At 37.8% G+C, this 22695-nt stretch overlaps 1 protein-coding gene across 5 annotated transcripts in view; it reads right to left on the reverse strand.

The window, feature by feature from the left end:
* TTC7B (tetratricopeptide repeat domain 7B) overlaps nt 1-22695 on the reverse strand; it is a 140244-nt gene that overhangs the window by 9949 nt on the left and 107600 nt on the right. For all 5 annotated transcript variants that reach the window (XM_062577172.1, XM_062577174.1, XM_062577173.1 and 2 more), the window contains one exon: nt 17202-17404. In XM_062577172.1, the coding sequence (XP_062433156.1) occupies nt 17202-17404 (203 nt within the window). The remainder of the gene's footprint in view (nt 1-17201; nt 17405-22695) is intronic.

Consider the following 22695-nt stretch of genomic DNA (forward strand, 5'->3'; position numbering starts at 1 on the left):
CTGAACTTTTGAGACTATGGAAAGAGTTTCAGGGAAAAAAAAAAAAAGAAAAAAGTGAACGATACTCTTCTAAAATGCCATCTTCCTATTTATGCATCCATATTGCTTTCATATATTCTGACAAATGTTGTATTAAATATTTAGTCAGAATGCAGTATAAGATGGCAAATCCTTTTATGAGCAAAATTAAATAGGAATGTAAATGCAAAGATTATTAAAGCATGTCATTCACTTTCTTACTTTTGCCCTTAGCCAAAGAGACTTCTGCATACCGAGCTACGTACCTGCATATGCTATAGTGAAGTGTAAGACTAATGACATGCATTACACGCATTACAGCAGAGTAGCCCGTACCAGACCAACATTGCAATAACGTCAATCAATCCAAAGTAACATTTTAATCATCTCTAAGAGTTTGTTTTTAATAAAACAGAAAAATAGAGGAGATCTTAAAGCTGACAATAGTGGAAACAGCTCTGTGCGTTGCTCTAGGAGGAGAGGCTGAGAGGGGTACAACACTCCATGAGACGCAGACTATTTCCCCCTTCAACCAAAGCAGATCTGAAACGCCATCTGCTCCTCAAATCCCCTGCACCACTACAGGGAAGAGACATCTACGTGCAATTTTGCAGAAATCTCCTGGGATGAGGGGGAACACACCTTCTTTTCACCTCCCCAGCTTTTAAGTGAAACACAGAAGTTGTAGATAATCACTGCTAAACTGATCCCTTTTCAAGGGAAGGATATTTTCAGTATGAACGGAAGCCATGCACATACCCATCCGTGCACCATCCGGGAGAAATCAGAACAGCCAAACACTAACTACCGGCTAAGAAAGGGCCTTTAACATTTTTAGGAAAACAAAACAAAAAAATCCCACAAAACTACCCTGGTATATTGATTTATCTTAAACAAAACATGAAGAAATTGAATATACTCAAAGAAAATACCTTCTAAAACCTAAGAAAACCAGTACTGGACAATTAAAGAGAGAAACCCCAAATAGAAGTATTCTGAGGAATAAACAGTAAAAGTAAAGCAAAAAAATACACACACTTCAGCAAATCAGCTTTTTCTACTATTGATCTGGAAGCAAACAAATATAGGTTCAGTATCACTTGCCTTTAATAGTTCAAATCCATATGAACCTCTCAGGCTTTTTCATAAGTCTCCTTGTAAATCTTTGTGGATTATTGTTCATTTTTTATTTAAAATTTGCCCACAATAAAATATTTTTGATTTAATTAATACTAGATCAGAAAAGACCTCTTAAGCCATTCATTTTACTCCCCCTGTTGTTACAGACAACCTCAGCTTAGAATTTCTTCTAAAAAACCCACAAAGTTCTATACTGTTTAGACTTTAATTCTGGGAATCAAATCATCTTCCCAATGTTTTTCCTAGCTGCATTATTTTTGTTTGCTCTAGTGCAAATGTCACCTTGCTTTACTTTCATGATGCTAATTTGTCTCATGTATTTACATGGAGCATACATTTATTGTTGATGCTTTTTCAGATAAAGCAAAGGTCCTTGTAAACGTTCCCATTCCCCACAGGCAACACTTTGAAGGCTTTCCACCGCTACAGTTCAGTTATCTGTTAAGCACTCACTGTGTGCAACAACCCTGATGCAAGCTCCAGCCCAGTTTTGTCAGCCAGCTACATTACTCGGGCACAAGGGACTCACTGGGCCAGCCCGGGAGGGCACCCAAGTGAAACCTGCGCTGTTGGTCAGCCTCGTCCCATTTTGCTGGGCATGGCAGCCTCCATACCTAGGGAACGTGATGTGACCACAGCGTGGCATGAACAGTATCACTTTCCATAAGGGAAGGAGGAGGAAAAAAAAAAAAAAAAAAAAAGACACAGAAAAGTTGATGTCCCAGGTTGGGTTCAGCTGACTCGGGAACAGTGGAGATGCAGCTCTTGCAGTCAGATCAACCAGGACTCCCAGCTCTTCGTCCTCCCATCATTTCCACCCCCCTGTTCTTACTCTCTTACTTTATATTTGTGAGTGACATTGCACTTCTATTACCCAAGGCCTAAAGAGTCTGCCAAATTATGCTTTTAATGAAACCTTGCTCCTTTAACTGTTTTCCCCAAATATATGAAGTATATTTACTTTTCCGCAATCTTGTGTTAGCTTACGTTTCATTAAGTATTTCTGGAATAATGACTTGTTATTTCATCTACCAGTTCTGAAAGAATTCTGGTCAACTCCTCCGCACCCCTCTTCTACTGAGTGCTTTAAGATCTGCAGTTACCTCTATTTGCATACTTTCATTTCCACTACCAATTTTGCCTTTGCCATTCACGATAAATATCTTATTTCTGTTCAAAGCAGGCAAAATATTAGTTTACATGGTTATGGACTTTTTACAAATGTTTTTCCATCGCCACACTGATTGACGTAGTAGTGCTGCAGTTATTTTAAGGCTAGTGAAATCCATTTTCTGAACAGTGCAAGTTAGCGCATTAGGCTAGAATCTGCTGAGAAAACTGGTGCAATTCTGAGCACCTTTTCTCCCTCATTCCTTTCCTTTGGTTTGTTACCGTCAGCTGACAGGCCTTGGAAAAGATTTGAATCCTGCTTCCAAGGGTGGCAGAATCTTGTCCATTTGAGTCACTTTTCTAGATCACTGGAGCACATTTGCAGGAAGAGCACAAGGAGGCCAGAAAAGGCACTCCCACATAAAGCTAGGATTTGATCAGAGTAAGCAAACTGAGAAGTCAAGGCTCATTGAGCGAAGAGCTGAAATTCAGAGCGGCAGCTTCCACTCTTCAGGACACGAGATACAGCAACAGTGTGGGCTGGGCGGGAAGGCGGGAATTCTGGAACAGAATTAGGCAGCTGCTGAGTGTGGTGTGAATATGAACATTTCCTACCAACTACTCTGCTAAACACATGGATTTTATCTTAGGGAAAACATTCAGATGTAAATGTTGCACTAAACTGAACGAAATGCACGCAGTAGAAAGACCGCACCTACTAATAAGACTTCCTAAAATTTTAGGAAGCTTGTGGTTTGATTCTGCAGCAAATGACTTTGGGATGTCCAGGATAAAGCTGCACCATTTATTTTCATCACAAGTATCACAGGCTGCCTGATGCAAACTTTAATAGATCTGAGAGCATTTCATACTCTTTTAGACTTTACATCAGGAACAGTTATTTCTGGCAACTGTAACCTACCAACTTCTGGCTAGGCATTCAATTAATGTGATAAAGCATCATCACACGCTGCATTAGTGTCATAGCACTTCATAGCCCTCTGGTAAATCTTCAGGTCTGTGACCCTCATAACACCATCTATTCTGAAGTCATTGTGGCTATGACTTTCTCAAATGGTCATAAATTAAAAACCAGACAGAATCCCAAAGAAGCTATTGTCAGCTGCCAGGATAAACTGTAACGTAGACCATAAGGGCTGAAAAATAAAATAAAAAATCAGAAATTGAAATGGCTCTGCAGCTGCTAGAGATCTGCTTATTCATCTTTTGCATATTTGTAACTACTTGACAATATCTGCTTTAGTGTATTACCAGCCCCCTCAATTAGCATATAAAGGGTTTTGTTTTTTAAAAAAAGTCTCTATAATTAAAAATAATCTTAAAAAAAGTCTCTTATTAAAAAAAAAACAAACAAACAAACAAAAAAAAAAAAACAAAAAACAAAAAAAAACACTTCCCAGCAGAGAAACTTTAATTTGGAAACAAAGGTAAAAGCAGCTCTCTCTTTTAGTAGGTCAGATATCTTCTTCTGGAAGATGAGTATTTTTCTGAAGAGCTACCTAACAAAACCCTTGTCCATCTAGATATAGAGCTTGGATACTATTTTCATGCTGAGTGTATTCTAAAGAAATATTGAGTGTATATGTTCCTTTATTTTTTTTACTTCTACGATCCTTCACTGATAAGGTCCAACATTCTACTTCTGCTTTCTAACACTCACGGTGGATTATTTTGTGTAAATACATGTTATGCTACCAAGTCATTTAGCTAACTAACCTAACGTAGCAGAATACATTACATTATGTTCTTGAATCATTTTTAAAAGCTAACTTAACACTTAGCTCCATGAGCAATGATCCTCAAGAAGCCTGTTTTTGTTTTCTAATAATTTTGTTTCATATTCCTACAGCTGAATATCTGTAAATTCTCTCTCTTGTGGACTTGTTGATGTCTAATACAATACTTGAAATCATGAAGCAGTTTTGGTGGTCCTTCCTCTTGTCTCTATTTTCATAAAACCTGCACTAGATTAATTTTTTAAAGTCCTTTCTTCTACTATGCAGATGAAATTTGCTAATGAGAAGTTACAACAAAAATACACAAACAATAGTGATTTGATAAACCTGACTTCCTAAGGAAACCAGTCATAAGAAGAAAGTTCAATGTCCTACAAACAGTCTATCAGCAGTGCCTGCAGGAGACTGACCACACAGAGCAGCAACAAATCATTTCACTGGCCCCACTGATTAAAAACAATAATCAATGAATCACAACCTGGAAAAAATTTGTATCTGAAATTAATGTTTCAGTTCCATGTGTAAAAAGAACATTAATAACTGCACTAATGAATGCTACTAATTCAAAGTTTTTAGAAAAAACATCAGATGTACACATCCTAACGGGCCTAATTAAACTGAGCTATATTGCACAAGCACTTTGGGCCATATTCTGTCCTCACAGTGCTTTACTTTCAACAGAGCGTGAACAATGTTTTTTGTTTTTACATTGCTGCCAAAAAGGTGCTTTGCTAATGGTCTGCTTTGCTCAGTTCATCTGATCAGTAGCTGTAAGGCTGGAGATAAGGCAGAACTTCAAGATCAAATGCTTTATGTGAAGATACATGGGTATGTACACTTCATTTTAACATCTCAGGGCTTTGCTAGTACCTCTTTTCCCTTAAGTTCTAAGCCTGTCCCTGAGAAAGAAGAAAAGCTGTTTTCAAAAAGCAACTTTAAAAAACAATTCAGAGGTATTCCTTGAAAACCAACTTCCTTAAAGCACTACAACAGCATCTATTATAATGCAATGTTTCTCAAATGTGCATGAAAAAGCTCTATTTAAAGCTAGATACTTGCATTGTGTGTCAGGTCTGAGATTAGGGGAGAAAGGCTGGAAGAGCTTTCTTACTTTCCAGAGACTCTGGTAAGTGCATTTTAAAACAATGCAAGTACAAAACTATATTCAACCTCAACATCTGGAAAATAATAAATATTTACATCCATTTTGACAAAGTTAAGAACTGCCACGTTATTAAACTGCCACCTCTTGTACACCTCTCACTCAACACAGAGTGGACGCACAGAGTTGTGGTTTGCGTAGTGTTACCCAAGAGATACCCTGCCCCAAGAATATCATCCCTCTTTAGGAAGAAGCTGGGCTAAGAAGTCTTATTCAAAACTATATGATGCACATGACGGCAATAATTAGAACAAATAAACAACCTAACTCCCAAAGGTAATATATAATACTGGTCCTCTGCATCCAACATGCACGAGCTGCATGCTATACGTGCAGCCATATGCAAGCACGTTACACATGGTCACCAACTATAAATATCTTCCAGCTTCCAAGAGCACGAAGATGATTTAGCTCTTTTCTGTCCAAGACCAGACGGAAGTCTGATTTGAGAGACAGGAGGCTGTGTCAGACCTGAACACCTGAGAAAAATTATCAGCCTATTATAACAAAAGCAGTAATCTTTTTTCCTTCAGATCTCTATATCCATAACTTCATGTCTATTGCTGGCTACAAGTAGGCTTTTCTTGAAGTTCCTGCCAAGCAATAATGCCTAGTAACATAAGATCGATCAATCTATGGAGGTAATTTGCCTTTATTGCCTGTAAAACTACATCACTACAACATGCTGCTAAGTTTGACTGAGCTCTCAAAACCAGATCAAATAGGAATCGAAGTACTGATGCCGCAGGTATTTCTGAAACAGTTTGCTATCCACTTGGAAAGTCTCCAGAACCAGCCAAATGTCTCAGTTGCAATGACTTGGGAATAATTACATTCACGGAATGAAACTAAGATAACGCTGACAAGACCTTCCAGAAAGGAGAATAGTTTGGGAAAGGGAGATGCAGCTAAGTATTACTAAAAAGTATTAAAAGTTCTACAGTGAATTTGGAACAAGGGCTTTATTTTACTTGGTGTGAACCAAAATGGCTATCAAGAAGCTGCCACACACGCATGCAAAGGCAGTAACTATCACAAAAGGCCCCATCCACTGATAAATGATATAGCCACCTGGATCTTCTACATTTAAACAGGAGATCTATAAGTGACAGAGTATTACATTTAAATATCACACAGAAGAAATATTCTTAGTCTGTTGATCACTTGACAAGGAAAACCCCACAAAAACACCCCCTGGAACACCCTTAGCAGGCAGCAGAAATATTGATGCTGCTGCCAAAAGGGCCCTACACAACCAACTGATACATTTCAGATCCTCATGGGGAGGATCATTTTCTTCAGGAATCAAATGGACGAGAGAAAATAAGCATGGAAATTAAAAGTGACGCTTATGAACATGATGCACAGAAACAGAAATCAGGAGGCTTGTATCACAGTAAACACTCGGTAAATCACCTCTGTATCTCAGTTTCCCCACTTTCTGAATATATAATATACACTGCTGAGCAAAATCTACTTGAAACTTAACATGTTCACCACTCAATCACATGCAAGGCCTTATAACAGATGTTGAAGGAAGGAATGTTTAACAGTATGGCAGTAGGGGAAAAGGAGAATAAAAACATAATATATGTTTACCACAGGTTAGACACTAAGCTAGTATGGCACAGTATTCAATTAGCTAGATAATTCCAGCCAAATAAAAAAAATTGTAGAAATAAATTTGACTGGATTTCAGTGAAGTATCAGAACAGTGGCACACAGGAAAACAAACTGAACTAGAGATAGCACGGAGCACAGTAAGAATATAAAAATGAGTTAAGAACTAGCTGAGAAGGAAATGACTCGTTTGCAAATAGGAATGGAGAAGGTTGGCAGACTTCTAAGGTTTGGCACTGAGCCCAAACCTTGTTTAATCTAAAGTCTTAGCACGTATGTACCAAGAATGTGCTGATGAAATGTGGTTGCAACAAAGTTATGGCACGGAGGGAGGCCATCCAAAGGTGTCTGGTAAACATCTCCTGCAGTCCAGAATTAGAGCCACAGTGGTTTTATCTGGAAGCCCATTTTCATCTCCCATTTGCTAACTCTAGTAACAGAAGACAGCAGTTAGTTTTATTCAGATAAAATGTAGCTTCATTTTAGCGAGAAAAGAGAATGGATGCAGCACTCAAGGTGGCCAGTCTAAGACATGTCTCTGTTTTTCTACTGAGAAATCAGGAGGTGGCAGGTTTCTCAAGGAGAGTAGTTATCAAGTATTTTTGATAATATCTGTTGGGGTCTGTCAGAAAATACACTGTAATATAAATGGAAAGATAGCCACCAAACCTAATAAAGGAATACAGCTCTCAGAATCAAACAAAATATTACACTTCAGATTTCCCCATGGTTTTAAAACTCAAAATAATTGCTTTATTCTATTAGTTGGTCCATTTGAGTGAAAAAACAGCCTGACATCTAAGCTTTAAACTTAAAGACCCATTCTTTAACTCCACCTAAAACCAGTTAGCAGAAAACATAGCCTATATTAAAACAAACAAACAAAAAACCCACTCATTTTGGAGGAATTGTACTATATTCTTCATACATAATAACTTGGTTGAATCCCTCCAAAGTGCAAGACCCAACTTATCTTTAAACTGCAAAGCATGAGCAGGAAAAGAACTGCTAGCTACATTACTGACTAGCTGAATAGTAAAGCTTTGGTAAATGGAAAAGAGGTCTTCAAATAAAATTTGAAATGAGTTGGAGAGATAAAGAGAGATAAAAAGACTGTTCCAGACTGTACATTTGCAGAGGAAATTCTGTGACAGAGTAGACAACTTATCTTCAGGATGCAGCTGTTTGACATAACTGTGGCAAAAGAAAATATTTAAAAAAAATTCCTGAGGGACAATGGTTTCTAGAGCTCCAGTTTTGCATTAAGGTAGGCCACTTTCTCCTTCAGGAGCATAAGGTAAAACACAATTCTTAAGAACAATTTGTTATAGCCTCTGGTCATTATAATTGGGTAGGTAACCTCTGGTCCCCTCAATAGCAATCTGCTGTCTTGGGAAACAGCACACATTAAACAAGCCAGGCCTCTCAGATGGATATAAAATAAATACAGGTAAAAAGGTAATCTCATCAACCAACTAGAAATACACCCGAAAGCTGTAAGGGATTTATAGTAAAATACATGCATCGATAACTTCTGTGCAACTTTACAATAATACATAGAAGACTTGACTGAAGAATAAAATCTCAGATGATTGTATCTTATAACAATGTAGTCAACTGTTTCACACACATTTATTAATAATGCTATGTCATGTATTCAAGTTTGAATACATAAAATGTTTTGTATCATTCAGATTACAGTTGACGACAGCTTTTAGATATATTTCTCCAGTATGCAAAGTTATGCAGCACAAGGGAGAAAAAAAAAAAAAAAAAAAAAAAAAAGACAACATGGTAGTTGACTTCATGTCACAAATATTTTTCTTATAGTTGATGCATTCTTAGCTACAGAATTCTACAACAGAGCTTTTCTCAGGAAAAAGAAAATATAATCATTTCATTCTCTTTTTAAAGTGAGTTGAGGTTATCTGCTCTCAGCTGCCCTTTTTATATCCTTTATATTGTCCCCAAAATAGACACTGTAAAAATATTTATTAATTATACAAAATTTAATTATAAATGATTAGGTGCCAGATGTCGCCTGCAAGCAAAAGCCTTTAGAGACTACATATAGGCAAGAGAGCCATGCACACCAGGTGCCACACAGCTCTGAATGCTGTGAAGTTCTCAGCTCCAGCTATGAAGTAACACTTCAATAAATTCAATGAGCACAGAAATGCCCAGGGAAGCAAAACAATCATAATTAGCCCAGTGCAGAGTACGGCAGAGCAACCTATTTAAAAAGTGTTTTGCAAAGCAATTCTCATATCAAAAGGCAATCACGTAGAGCAAAATAAAAGTTGCATCTTCCAGATCCATGCAAAAAAAAAAAAAAAAAAAAAAAAAAAAAAAAAAAAGGCAACAGTGAGTACGCATGAAAAGGGATATAACAGACTATGAAGAATAGCAGGATATATCATACACAAACTCTTCCAGAACTTCTATCATTTCTGCTTTATTCTTTACTTAAATAAGGAAAACTTTAATATTAAAAGCACATAGCAGCACTTTACTGACACAGGGCTGCCTGGCCATATCCTGAATTACTGCTCTAGGAGTAGCAACATTTTTGTTCTGTTACACTAGTCTGCCTTGCTAGCATTTTTCCCCACAGGTAAAATCTGGCTCCCTACTGCTACACACTCCGTTCTCTTTCCGGGGGAGTGGCGGGGGGATAAGTAATTCCCCAAAAAGCACAGAGGGAAGGGCAAAAATTATGCTCAATATCTGAATATCAACAAATCCCAAACAATGATTCTCAGGCCTCTGAAGGGTACAATCCATAAAGGGAGGGAGGCGATTTTCTTTTTTAGTTAAAAGTTCATTTCCTATTGCATATAAAATCCGTAAGTGGATTCCTGAGTTTGCATCTCTCAGTAAAATTGGACATGAGTAATCCTATAAATATGCATGTTCCTGATTTTTTTTCTGGAATCACAGAATGGTTGAGGTTGGAAGGGACCTCTGGAGATCACCTAGTCCAACCCCCCTGCTCAAGCAGGGTCACCTAGAGCATGCTAGACAGGGTTGCAGCCAGGTGGGCCTTGAAGATCTCCAGAGAAGGAGACTCCACAACCTCTCTGGGCAACCTGTGCCAGGGCTCCATCACTCTCACGGTGAAGAAATTCCCCCTCACGGTCAGGCAGAACTTCCTGTGCTTCAATTTCTGCCCATTGCCTCTTGTCCTGTCACACAGGACAACTGAAAAGAGTTTGTCCCCGTCCCCTTGACACCCTCCCTTCAGGTACTTGTACCCATTGATAAGATCCCCCCTCAGTCTTCTCTTCCCCAGGCTGAACAGGCCCAGCTCCCGCAGCCGTTCCTCATAGGGCAGGTGCTCCAGCCCTCTGATCATCTCCATACCCCTACGCTGGACACTCTCCAGTAGCTCCATGTCTCTCTAGAGGTCCCTTTCAACCTTGCTGATTCTATGATTTCTATACATGTAACATTGGGTAAGTAATTTCATTCTCTCTGTTTTAATTTTCTAGTCCTAGAAGCTAAGCTATTGATAGGATTAAGTGGCAAGTGCTATGAAGAATTACTTAATATTCAAAAAATACTAACGTCTAAGAACATAACGATTTACAGATGTTGGAAAAAGTATTCCATGTAAGAGCTGAGATTAGCTAGGAGATTTTCCGGCTGAGAGAGAATACGCAGATATGTTTCCTGAACAACAACTGAAATATTCAGTGCCATTTCAGGCACTACTGAATGATGGCCTGTTTCATCACTTCTCTGCCATCAATAACGGCTACTTTCCACAACAGCACTCTGACCGCTGGAGATAAAAGACTGGATTTTTTTTTTTTTTTTTTTTTTTTAGGGGGTGGAAAACAATGACAGAAGCAGGAAGGCAGCAGTAATGCAGAGATCTGGAGGTGATGATAAAAGGGGAGGGAGAATGGAGAAAGTTGTTCAAAGAAATTCATTACGGCCCAAATCAGACAGGTGACGACCATATATCAAGTATACATAACATTCAATTGAAGTGCAAGTCATCATGTTGCAAGCTAGTCATTAAACACAAATTTAATTTTAAATTTCATTTGGTTGGGTAACACATGATTTGAAATTCTGAGCGCAAAGAAATTCAGTATTTTAAACCTTTAAAACACATTGCGTTTTTTTCTGAAAATACATTATACAACCCTCAAAAACAAGAAAAGGACACTGCATTTGTTCAAAAGTGTTGTTACTGGACTATATGAGGTACACTTAATTGATACTGCCATGTTACTGCTTCACTCTTGACGTCTTGCTACCAGTTGGGTCTAGCCACATAGTAAGCTGGTATAAAACCCCTGGCTTGGAGAAAATTGCAGTAATGACAAATAGTAAAAAGGACCTAGAACAAGGCAGATCAAGATGAAAAATGCCTGAGTGAATGTATGGATATAAATATTAACAACATGAAGAAAATTTAGATGAACAAGCAACTAAAGAGAATTTTAATAACATTTCTCTTTGAAAGAACTAGTTGCTGTTATTCAGCTGGTCAAATAACACGCATTTTAGAAGAGACTGAGTAGGAGTGAATATGGAACAAAAAACACACTGACCCCTGCAGCTAGGTTTCTGCTACAAAATCTAAACCTTTGGTAATTTAACAGTATAATCCAATCACTTCAATTTGCCAAGAAGTTTAGTTGAACATAGGGAAAAAAAATAGCTAAGCAAACTGCCCTTTATTCATGGATCAGCTCCCCACCATTTGGTGTCATGTTGTCTTAGGCACTTCTCTGCTAATGCAAATATGCAAGAGAACTGCTCTTTCCAAACTCTTGTTAATCATTATCATTTCCTTAGTCAATAGAAATTTTCCACCACTCTTAACTGCTCCAATTTTCATACCATCACTAAGCCCTCCTGTTTTTTTCCCTTTGCTACATCTTTTAAAAAGGAATAAATCAGTGCATAAATTAGAGGTAACAGCATAATTAATAATCCATTCAGTTTTATGAAAAAAACAAACTTTAGAGAAACAAAGTGTTTAAACAGATCTGAACAGTTAGTGAATAAAAGGTACATTCACATAATAGATGAGACTTCTGCAAAGGGCACATCTTCAGGGTCACATTAACGCAACGTAGAACCTGCACTTGAGACAAATGCACGCGTCTTTACGCAGAAACTCCCACAAGCAGGACGCTTCGAGTAAGTCATGGTAGGAAGCATACTAGTGCTCAAGCTACAAGACTAAACTCGCTAGTCTTCATGCATTTCTTCAGTAATTATTTAAATGAGGTTGCTTTTGTGCTTTTAATCTTTTGGTTACACAGCAACAATCTTCTAACAAAGAAATGATGGAGTAACTTCACGAACAGCCTCTCAGTTGACACATCTATGAGCAAACATTTGAACACACTCCAATAAGGTGGTTTAAACCACTGGCTAACCTGCACTGGAACAAAGAACAGAAGCAGCTCTTAGACTCAGGTCTGAGCTAGGAGATGTCTCCCACCAGCAACTGCAACCACACATCTTTTGGTACTGGTCTCAGCTGAAAGCGAGCCTTTTGCTTTTCAGCACGAAAATTAATCTACTGAATTTTGCACTGGAGGGCGCACAAAAGGAGTGCTCGGAACCAAGAGCAGTTCATAAGCGGTCAGAACAGCCTCTGCTTTTCACTTGAGCTCTCTATGTGTAACACCAGGGTGGGGTCAGTGTGCAACAGCCTAACTGATGCAGGCTCACATTTGGCATGTTGAGAGGTACAGTATGAATGTCCTTGGGATCAAGGAGTTCAACAGCACAGATACATTCTTTCACCCACATCATCATTACTACTCATGATGAGTAGTAATGCATGCTTGAGAAGCCGCTTACGTGGTCTGATTTTGAAGAGAGAATTCCCATGTACCTTCAGCCCTTCCACAATCCCGAGCTTCACCTCCCCCTATAAAAGTTCTCTGCAAGTCCGCTCCCGTAAGGCCTCTAGTTCCTCCTCTCATTCAATACACACCCCAGAAAAACTTCAGCATACACCTCTGCCCCATCAATACCGACTTGGCAACAGGCGACGTGTACTGTGGCTGCTTCCAAACTAAATGCCTTAATTAACCACCTAATAGATCTGCATGAAAAGATGAGGGTTCAGTTTTTCCTGCAGCTTCTTCTTTGATAGAACGAGAACTGAAAGTGCTTTTCTTTATATAATGATTCTCAGAAAATACACAAATATATTCCAAAATCATCTTCTTCCTAGCTAGTCAAGAAGTTGCTAAAAAATTAGGCAGGGGATATACAACAGCATATAATCACGTAAGTCTTTGTAGCCTCAAAACCCTTCTCTGAAGGTAGCACTATAAAATAATCAGTGTCAGATATGTACTAGAAACTGGTGAACTGACTGCCAGAGCTTAAAGTAACACAATCAACTCAATTATATGTGAGTGGTTTCTCTAGATGGTTTAGATTCGGATTTGATTAAGAGCCACTACTTTGGCTCTGCTCCTGAAGCACTCCAGCCTGCATAAATTTGTGACCAGTTGAGCTCCCAAAGCATGTGACTTGCTTTTGCATGGTGCAGAGCACAAGGTGTTTAAGCCTTGAATACGTTAATTGGTTCTGGACTGAGCCAGCTGAAATTTCCTTGTAAATGGATTCTTTGCCTTGGGGGTGCAAATTAGCTGTACATAGATGAATTCAAATAGAATTAGCTCAGGTTTGGCACAGTCGAGGCTAAGCTACAGCCAATAAGCCCAACCTGACACAAGCTGAGTCCTGCAGGAGTTACCCTGGAGGGTCTGTCCAATGCTTCCTAGCAACTGTATTATTTGGAAGTTCCTGTTGTATGTGGCAACCACAAACAATGAGTAGCTGACTGTGATCATAACTGGGAAACATCATCCAGAAATAAAGTACTAATGAAGTTCTGAAATGGTTTCTCCCAGCCTCCTGACACTCAACATCTCTACAAATGACATGATGAAAACAGTCTGCTGACAGAAATTGATTAAATGATACAAAGTAAAGGTCCCTTATAGAGATAGAGTGGGACTGTTTAGTAAGATAGCACTTCAATTATGCATTTTTGCATACCCAAATATATCATCACATATGGAAGTAACAATTAAAATAAGATTAATACAACCTTCTGAAAGTTGAGATACATGGAACTCCTTGGAGAAGGGTCTGAGCTGTCATATTTCTGTTTCTTTGTCTGATCCACAGAAAATGCTGATAAGCTTCTTTGACATGGAAGTATGGCGTACCAACATACAACAACCCCTCTTAAAACACTGCTTTATGAAATGAAGAGTGCAGCTCTACATAATAGAAAACTAACTCTGAAGACGACTTGTTGGTAACAAGTGATCAATACAGAGAGCAGTTAAATGGCCTATAAAGTCTCACTACTGAAGATCCCAGTGCATCTGTCAGTCTCGTAAAGGGCACCACAGATAAATCGTAGAGAAACCTAGACATGTCGCTGTCTAATCATACATACATTACATCACTCACATCGTCTTACTGCTTCCTGTCTACTCATGTGGCGCACACAGACACTCACAGGGTATTTCAAACATGAAAGACTCAAACCTGTGATTCAGCCTTCAGATCAGCAAATACATACCCCTAGTATGCTGTGAAGGTGTTATTTAACAACACTCTCCGATTTATCTTTACAAGTACTAAGTATATTTACTTCGCATTTTGCAGTTGTTATACAAACTACAACTTGTACTTTATCACAAATTAAATGGATTAAGTGGTATTTTGATTCAAATTCACCTGAAAATTGAACAGGAGGATTCCACTCCAAAGCTTTGATTTTTGCACGGTATATAAAGGGTCCAACAAAAACACACCGATCTTAAGTTGTTCAATGTTTAGACCCATGGTTCTGATTCAGCATCACCTTCACCCTTCACCAGACACTTGCAGCGCAGGCGTTGCCATACATTATTCTTCTTATCACTCAGTTACATTTGTACCTTTTGACTATAGTAGTCAAATGACATAAACTGTGTTCTACTCCATGAAAAGATAAAGGCTCTTTAAAAAATAGCTCACAAAGTGCCTGGGCATAAACACAAGTAAAATAAATAAATAAATAAATAAATAATCATAAGGAATGGAAGCTGGTTTCACTGTTATAGAGTATCTCTTCAAAACTCAAGATGATAATATTCCCACAGAAACTATATTCCCATGGAAAAATACAAACATTCCTAAATTTTACTTAACTAACTCCTTTATTCCCTTCTCAAGCCAGCACTCCAGCTGTATTTTTTTGTTAAAAGAGACTCCATTCTTGTCACTAGATTCATGTTAACATTTTCATATAATATAAATGGATCTATAGCAGAATATCATTTTTAAAAGCGGAAAAATACGGTTTTTAATAAAAGCTGGTCTATTCTGCTCTCCATCCTAATATACTGGAATTGAAATACCACAATCCTGAAACAACTTGCTGAGATGAGGCTGGTAGGACTTGAAAGAGAATTCGTGCTCTGCCAGAAAGAGGACGAATGGTCATATATATACATATATATATACACACAAACATTTTATGGTCATTTAAGTCAGGTAATGTCCATTAGCTACTCTGTTTGGCTGTTGCTCTTCTCTACTATAGCCAATTATACATAATAACTGAGTCCTAAAATCCGGATTTATGAATTGCTGTCATCAGTAAATTTAACATCAGATTCAATTAAATATCAGATGTCACTCATTCTAACATTCAACCAAAACAAAAACCCTTTCAATACTATTTCAAATGTAACTATTTCAAGTATTTTATCAGAACAGCTAGATGCTACAACTTTTTGGGCCAACCTTAAATCTTGTATTTTCCTCTTTTGTTCATTTTATACAAAGTTATTTTATCTTATACTTGGTATTTGCCAAAATAACAAAGTTCACTAAAACTTACTAAATAAACCTAAGCTCTAAGGTAATTACTATGTTGAAATAGTAGAGTTTTACATTACTTTCAAAGCACTACTAGAAAGCCATAACAATTTTAAAATTTTCAAATTAATTACAGAAAAAAGGTATTTTTTCACATAAATATGGTTCATAAATTGAGGGGCAGCTCAGTACTGTGAATACAAATATCACAAATTAATGTTTCAGCTGTTATTACAGAGTTTGGTACCTCCATAGTGTTGTTACTATAACATATCTGCCTCTGAGACCACATATTTTTAAAATAAATACGTAAACAGAAGAAAACAGTACAGACATTCATACACACACACACACACACGAAGAGCGCACACTGTTTTCATTGAACTGCACAAGTTTAGGTCTCCTACTTGCTTTCTTTAGAAAAAGGAACCTCTGAGCATTTGTCAATAGGCTCAAATATCTTGAAGAGTTGAAAAGGTGAAACATAAAATTTTCCCTGTGCTGTCTTCCTAGCTGATCTTTTGTCTCATGTATTCCCCTTAGGGATGCACAAGAAATCTCCCTGAATAATTCATAAGCACCTTGGCAGAAACTAGCTTTTCCTTCTGAAAAAAAGATGGATATGAGAAGCTGATTGCAGCTGTTCTGCTGTGCTCTATCAGGGAAAAAAGAAAAAAAATGGATAAAAAAAAGCAGATTTCCTAACACAGCAAGGACAGAAAAAAAAAGTTATCAGTACAATAGTAATAACTTAAATAATCAAACAGATGACCTGTGATGATCTATTACATTAAGTTTTGTAGGAAACTGGTAAAGGTGCTGCACAGGTTTTAATTTTAAATAAACTATTTAAGAATTGATTTTTTTAATATATATATGGAAACATCAAATGAATGAAACATCTATGTATTTTGTGATTCCTGTCCTACTCACCTGCCAACATTTTCTTCTAAGAATTCATGACACAAACAACAACACTGGATGGAGAAACATACACTTGCAATAGTTCAAAGTGAAAGGCAGTGGCAATCATTGCTGGAGTAACCAATTCAGTGGGTCAGGAACCAAAGTCAGATTTTATTTATTTATTTATTTGAGTTAGGGGCAGTGTGAGACATCTTTCTACTTAACGCTACATATTGCTTTGAGGGAAAAGATTGAGTCCTTATTTTTCATAAAGGCCAAGAAATCATATATGATGATGAAGATAATCAATGTAAATAATTCATCCTTTAGTCTAGAATTAGGCACCCAGAGTGACTGTTCTTTCCTCTACAATCTCTAACTTCTCTCCTACGATACTGCTTCAGATCTTTCTCATACTGGCACAATCACAGAAGCCACAGAAAAGATGACTGCTCTTGAAGCCATTTTGCTAAGAATAGCTTAGATCCAAATCACGTAAGCTATGGGGTATCCACATGAAGTTCTTCAAGATTTCACAGTATGACAGTGTACTCATTAGTGTAGTCTCCACCTACATGACTGTAGTAAGGAATACTTATTTACATGGACTCAAGACTTACCAGCCTCTGCATGCTCTTCACATGGGTAGGACTAATAGATAAGGCCTCTTCATACCAGCGTTTGGCTTCATCGATATTTCCACGAAGCTCAGCCACTTGACCTCTCATGTAGAGAACATTGTGCGACATCGGAAAGAGATTAGCTGCTTCCTGGGTACACGCTGTGGCCTCAGCTGGCTTCCCAATTCCGATGTAGACTTCAGCTGCAGAAGGAAGGAGTAAGGACCAATGATTTTTTTTAATGCTTTGTCATATCATGAATATATGTTCCAATAGTTGTTGTATTTGTATATATTGCTTCATTTCAAGCAAAAGCATTTTGCAGTTACAAGAAAATATTGTATTATTTATTTGTAATGAATTGCTCTTACATAAGTTACTTTTCTAAATGTAATAGGAATTCTACCCTCTACAACGGCTGTTCTAAACAACAGAAAATTCTGAAATAGCTTTTCGTTATTCATGTTAAAGGTAGTTTGGGATTTTTTTTTTTTAATCTATGTGTTTATATATCCCAGTATTATTTAGGGAGGGGGAAAAAAAAAGTAATACAAAACAGCACATGGAGATTCTTATGGCAGGTAAGAGAAGGGAGCTAATCAAGGGTTTGTCTGAATCTTGCATATCAACAATTAAGGAAAAAGCAACAATTGCTCTTGCTACCATCCTTACATGGCAAGCCTGATTCAGAGTTCCTTATTTCGTGTGGGGGGGGGGGGGGACCACCACAAAGACAAATAAATGCATTTCACGAGGGGAAAAAAAAGAAATTTCCTAATTAAGCTAGCAGAAAGTGTGAATTTTGACATTCTTATTTGACTTCTTCCTGTGATCTGATCCTCCTGATCGGAGCACAGACGTTTTTACCACAAGAGTGTGCTTTTCAGCTCCTCGGTCGGCTCGGTGACAGAACTCCCTCTGCCAAGCACAAACGGTATGTTCATGTGGACATACGGATCATTGCAGTTTATTTTTAGAAAACCAATAAAACTGCTTTTTGAAGAAAAACACCTTAGGCTATTCCAGCGATCACTTTGCTATGTATTTGCCCTACCACACGGGAAAGTTTGAGATATCTTTATACCTAAAGTACAAAAATTACTTGGAATTTGTTTCTTGAAAAAGGGGCATACATCTGGATTCCTCTGTAACTCTGTAAGTTAGCAGCATGAAACTTTGCCTCCAAAAGAATATTAGGAAAAAAACAAATAACATGCAAGGAAAAGTAGAGGGGAGTGCCTAGGAAAAGAAAGATTAAAGATTATGAAGGACAAACGATCACACTATGTGGTCAATGTTACTCAGTGAGAAACAAGACTTTTAGTGAGTATAAAATACATGGTTATTTTAATGTTAACAATTTCAGCTTTTTTTTTTCTACTGTTCCCTAGTACCATCAGACTTGATGAAGTTTTTAATACGCACTCACAAGCTGCTGATGAAAAGACAGAAAAAAATATCATTCACACATCTCATGACTGATTAAAGTACAACAAACAAAGATCAGCTACCAAACACCATCCTAAAAAGACTTTGGGTTATTTTTTTGTTTTTGGATTTCTTGAGACACATGGTTAAACTTGTAATGCAAGGTAGAAGGAAGCAGAAATGGATGATGATGCACACTAAATGACATAATAACTTAGGCTGTGAAAGCTACTAGGTAAAAGCAATCATTATTAGCAAATAATGAGCAGAAATTCATCACCTACTTCAGTTTTGGGGTTTTTTTTGTTTTGTTTTTTTAATCTGCTACCACTAGAGTTCTAAACTGGAAGGTGAGCACAGACTGGCTGAGTTACCAGGCTGCAGCTGAACTTCTCTGCTCCTCGAGGGAAAGCAAGTATGGTGGTAACGGCTTGCAACTCAAGCCAACAGGGTGAACAGCTACAAAGGTAGTCTTATTTTATCCTAACAGATATTAAATCTTGCTGTCCTGCTTATTAACTGAAAAAGAAAAAAAAAAAACATACTTGACAGTTATTAAAAGATCTTCCTAGAAGCAGTAAATTTAAACAAAATAATTCTGTTATAAGGGTAGTATAAATAGAGTTATTTTAAAAACCATTCCTCCTTTTCTCTACCAGAACTTATACTACCTCTAACAGACCGTACTGTAGTTTTTTTCTATAAATTCCAGAGAAGTTTGCAAAAACTATGAAAGAACAAATACACAGTTGAACTTCTGCCTAGCTGCTAAGCACGAAGAGTTTATTCCAGAAGAATTTCTGAAACTGAAGGACTACTGTTCATCCTGAGAGAATTTCATCCAGTGTCTACAAGGCAAAGGACATGCCTTAAAACACAGAGCAGTACAAGATCTGACTAAACTAGAAATGACTTCAAAGCAAAACCAAAAAAGTATGTCTATTTCAAGCAAATCAATTGTGAAATGCCACCAAAGATTTAGGAATTTCTCAGAGGAGAAACAGTTTGAAGAGAAATGAAGTGCCAAGTCTCATGTGCTCTTCTCTATGCCTCCACTAAGAGAACGCCTTCTAGGTCAAGCTTTTCCAATATTTATGCTTACATTTTACTGAGAAATCAGTGCACTTTCCAGTAAAGCTACACAGCAGCACTGAGTTCAGTCTTAATGTATTTCTCAAAAAATCATCACAACAGACCATCTAGGGATAGGTGTTTTTATTGATAAGATACTGGAGAACATTTGAATTACAAAAGTAGGTTTTCTTTCATATTTAAAATAAGCCTACATTTCCATCACTACACTCTATGCCCAGAAATGAAGGCCTGAAAGTTACTATATTCAAAATCAAAAATTTTTTTTAGACTGAATGCCGTGCTCATTTACAGCTTCACCACTGATGACAGCTAGAACGACAGTGCATATCCATAAGGAAAAGTATTAATTCATTCTCTCTCTTTCTTTTTCTCTCTCTCTATGTTACATATTACAGTCTGGGTAAAAATAATTACTAAATTTAGTGTGTATTAAAACTTATTCTCATAATTTAGCTATTGCTATGTCTCAATAATACAGGAGGAATAATTCTCAATTTTTATATTTTAAGAGCTACTTAAATCATCTTAAAGATTTTCTTCCCCTTCTAGAAAAGAAGGGAAATGCCACCCAACTGTACAGAGAGTCAAACAGTTAGATGTGGCATGAGGTTCAAAAAAGAAGCAATTTCTCAATGGTAAATCTTCACTTTTATTTAAAGAACATGTGCTATAAGTTAGGTGTTAAGTAATTCTATGGCTGTTCTCTAGGCAAGTAACCCATTTATAGTGGTGAAGACACCTTTAAAAAAAACCCTACTCTTTTATGCTTCTTGGAACAAGTTTTATTCACAGAACAGAACCACAGAACAGCTAAGGTTGGAAGGCACCTGTGAAGATCATCTAGTCCAACCTCCTACTCAAACAGGGTCACCTAGAGCACATTTCCCAGGATTTTGTCCAGATGGCTTTTGAATATCTGCAAGGATGGAGACTCTACAACCTCTCTGGGCAACCTGTTCCAGTGCTCAGTCACACTCACAGTAAAGCTTTTTCTTAGATTCAGATGGACCTTCCCGTGTTTCAGTCTGTGCCTGTTGCCTCTCATCCTGTCGCTGGGCACCACTGAAGAGAGTCTGGTCCCATCTTCCTTACACCCTTCCTTAGATACTTATATGCATTGACAAGATTCTCCTCTCAAGTCTTCTCTTCTCTAGGCTGAACAGGTCCAGCTCTCTCTGACTTTCCTCCTATGAGATGCTCTAGTCCCTTAACCATCTTAGTAGGCCTTCGTTGGACCCTCTCCGGTAGCTCCATGTCTCTCTTGTATTGGGGACCCCAGAACTGGACATAGTACTCCAGATGTGGCCTCATTAGCACTGAGTAGAGGGGAACTTCATGAGGTTCCTCTGTGCCCGTCTCTCCAGTTTGCCGAGGTCCCTCTGAGTGGTAGCATAGCCCTCAGTCACTCCTCCCAACTTTGTATCATCAGCAGACTTGCTGATGGTGCATTCTTTCCCTTCATCCATAATGAGTAAGTTGAACAGGACTGGACTTAGTGTTCATCCTGAGGGACACCACTAGCTACAGACCTCCAACTAGACTTTGTTCCACTGATCACAACTCTCTGAGCTCTGCCGTTCATCTACTTCACTATTTGTTCAGTGCTCTAGCACTTCACAAAAAAGATACAACTCTTGCCAACGGATAGCTCAGCAGGATTTACCAGATCATTGGTATCTTGGAGAATTTTAACATATGGTTGCCATTTATATTAAAGATTCTAGCAAAAGCATAACGACTCCACACCGTAGAGTGAATATAATGAAAAAATACTTACAACACCAAATAAATGTTGAGTGATTTCTTAATTACACCCTTCTGATATAAATATTAAGAGCAAATGCAGTACGCACATTTCAAGCTGTTTAAGAATACAATGGATCATCATTTTCTGATTAAAGTTCTATGCACTAGCCACTTGTGATTCTGACATACAATTAGTTTGAGGCTAGAAGCAGCATAACAATATCAAATTCACTTAAAATCACTCAACACTTAGAAAAACGGTGATGGGTGTTACACAGTAATGAAGGTGGAAGAGAGAGAACTGAACAGCTCATTATCACAGTTGCAATGGACAGGTTGCGCAAAAGTAAAATGCTGAACTCTTTTTGTCACACTTGGAGAGTTGTTTATTTTCAACGATAAATCTTTTCTACTTGCAGTAACTCTGTCCAATAATCTTACAAACATCTTTTTCTATCCACTGGAATTAAATCATCTAAACTTAGGAATAGTAAGATGCCCAAAGTACTTCAGAGACTAAATTCTTTAAAGGTACGGGACACAGTGTTGCTTTGTTCTACGAAAGATATGACTCAACCAGTGACAGCTGCATTATCAAACTACGGCTTCATCTGACATAAAACATCTTACACACTCGAGTAACTCTAATGTGTTTTCCATTTCCCAACTTGCCTCAGTGCCACTATATGTATCTCTCCTTTATATTAGCAAAAACACATCAAGAAACACGCTCCAAAATACACAAAAGAGAATAAACAAAAATATTTTCTGTGCCAATTATAAACACTGAAATAGTCACTTAATGAGGAAAAATATAGAGATGAGTAATAGGTACAAATTATTTCCTCTTTTGCAGTCGTGACAGTTTTGCACAAGTAGCTAAAAAACAGCACTTGACTGTGCCATTCCAGAGGCCCGGCAGAGATTTTGGGCCCACTCTGTTTTTGCCTCTGCCATAGATCTCCTTCAGTTTCCAAAACAGCATTCCTGAAACGGACAGAAGCAAACAGCCAGTTTTTGAGAATGAGGAATCACGCATATTGTGCACACCGTACCACCTCAGACAGGTACCTTTCCAGTCCAGTCAGCACTACCAAGTAATAGCAGCAGCTTTAGCTATTGTTTTTCCACTATAGAAATACTTGTATATACTAGAAATATAGTAAGACGACACCACAAACATGTATTCTCTTTCTATAAATAAAACGCAGTCTCTTTCAGTCTA

The sequence above is a fragment of the Rhea pennata genome, chromosome 5, assembly GCF_028389875.1.
Source record: "Rhea pennata isolate bPtePen1 chromosome 5, bPtePen1.pri, whole genome shotgun sequence".
Lineage (NCBI taxonomy): Eukaryota > Metazoa > Chordata > Aves > Rheiformes > Rheidae > Rhea > Rhea pennata.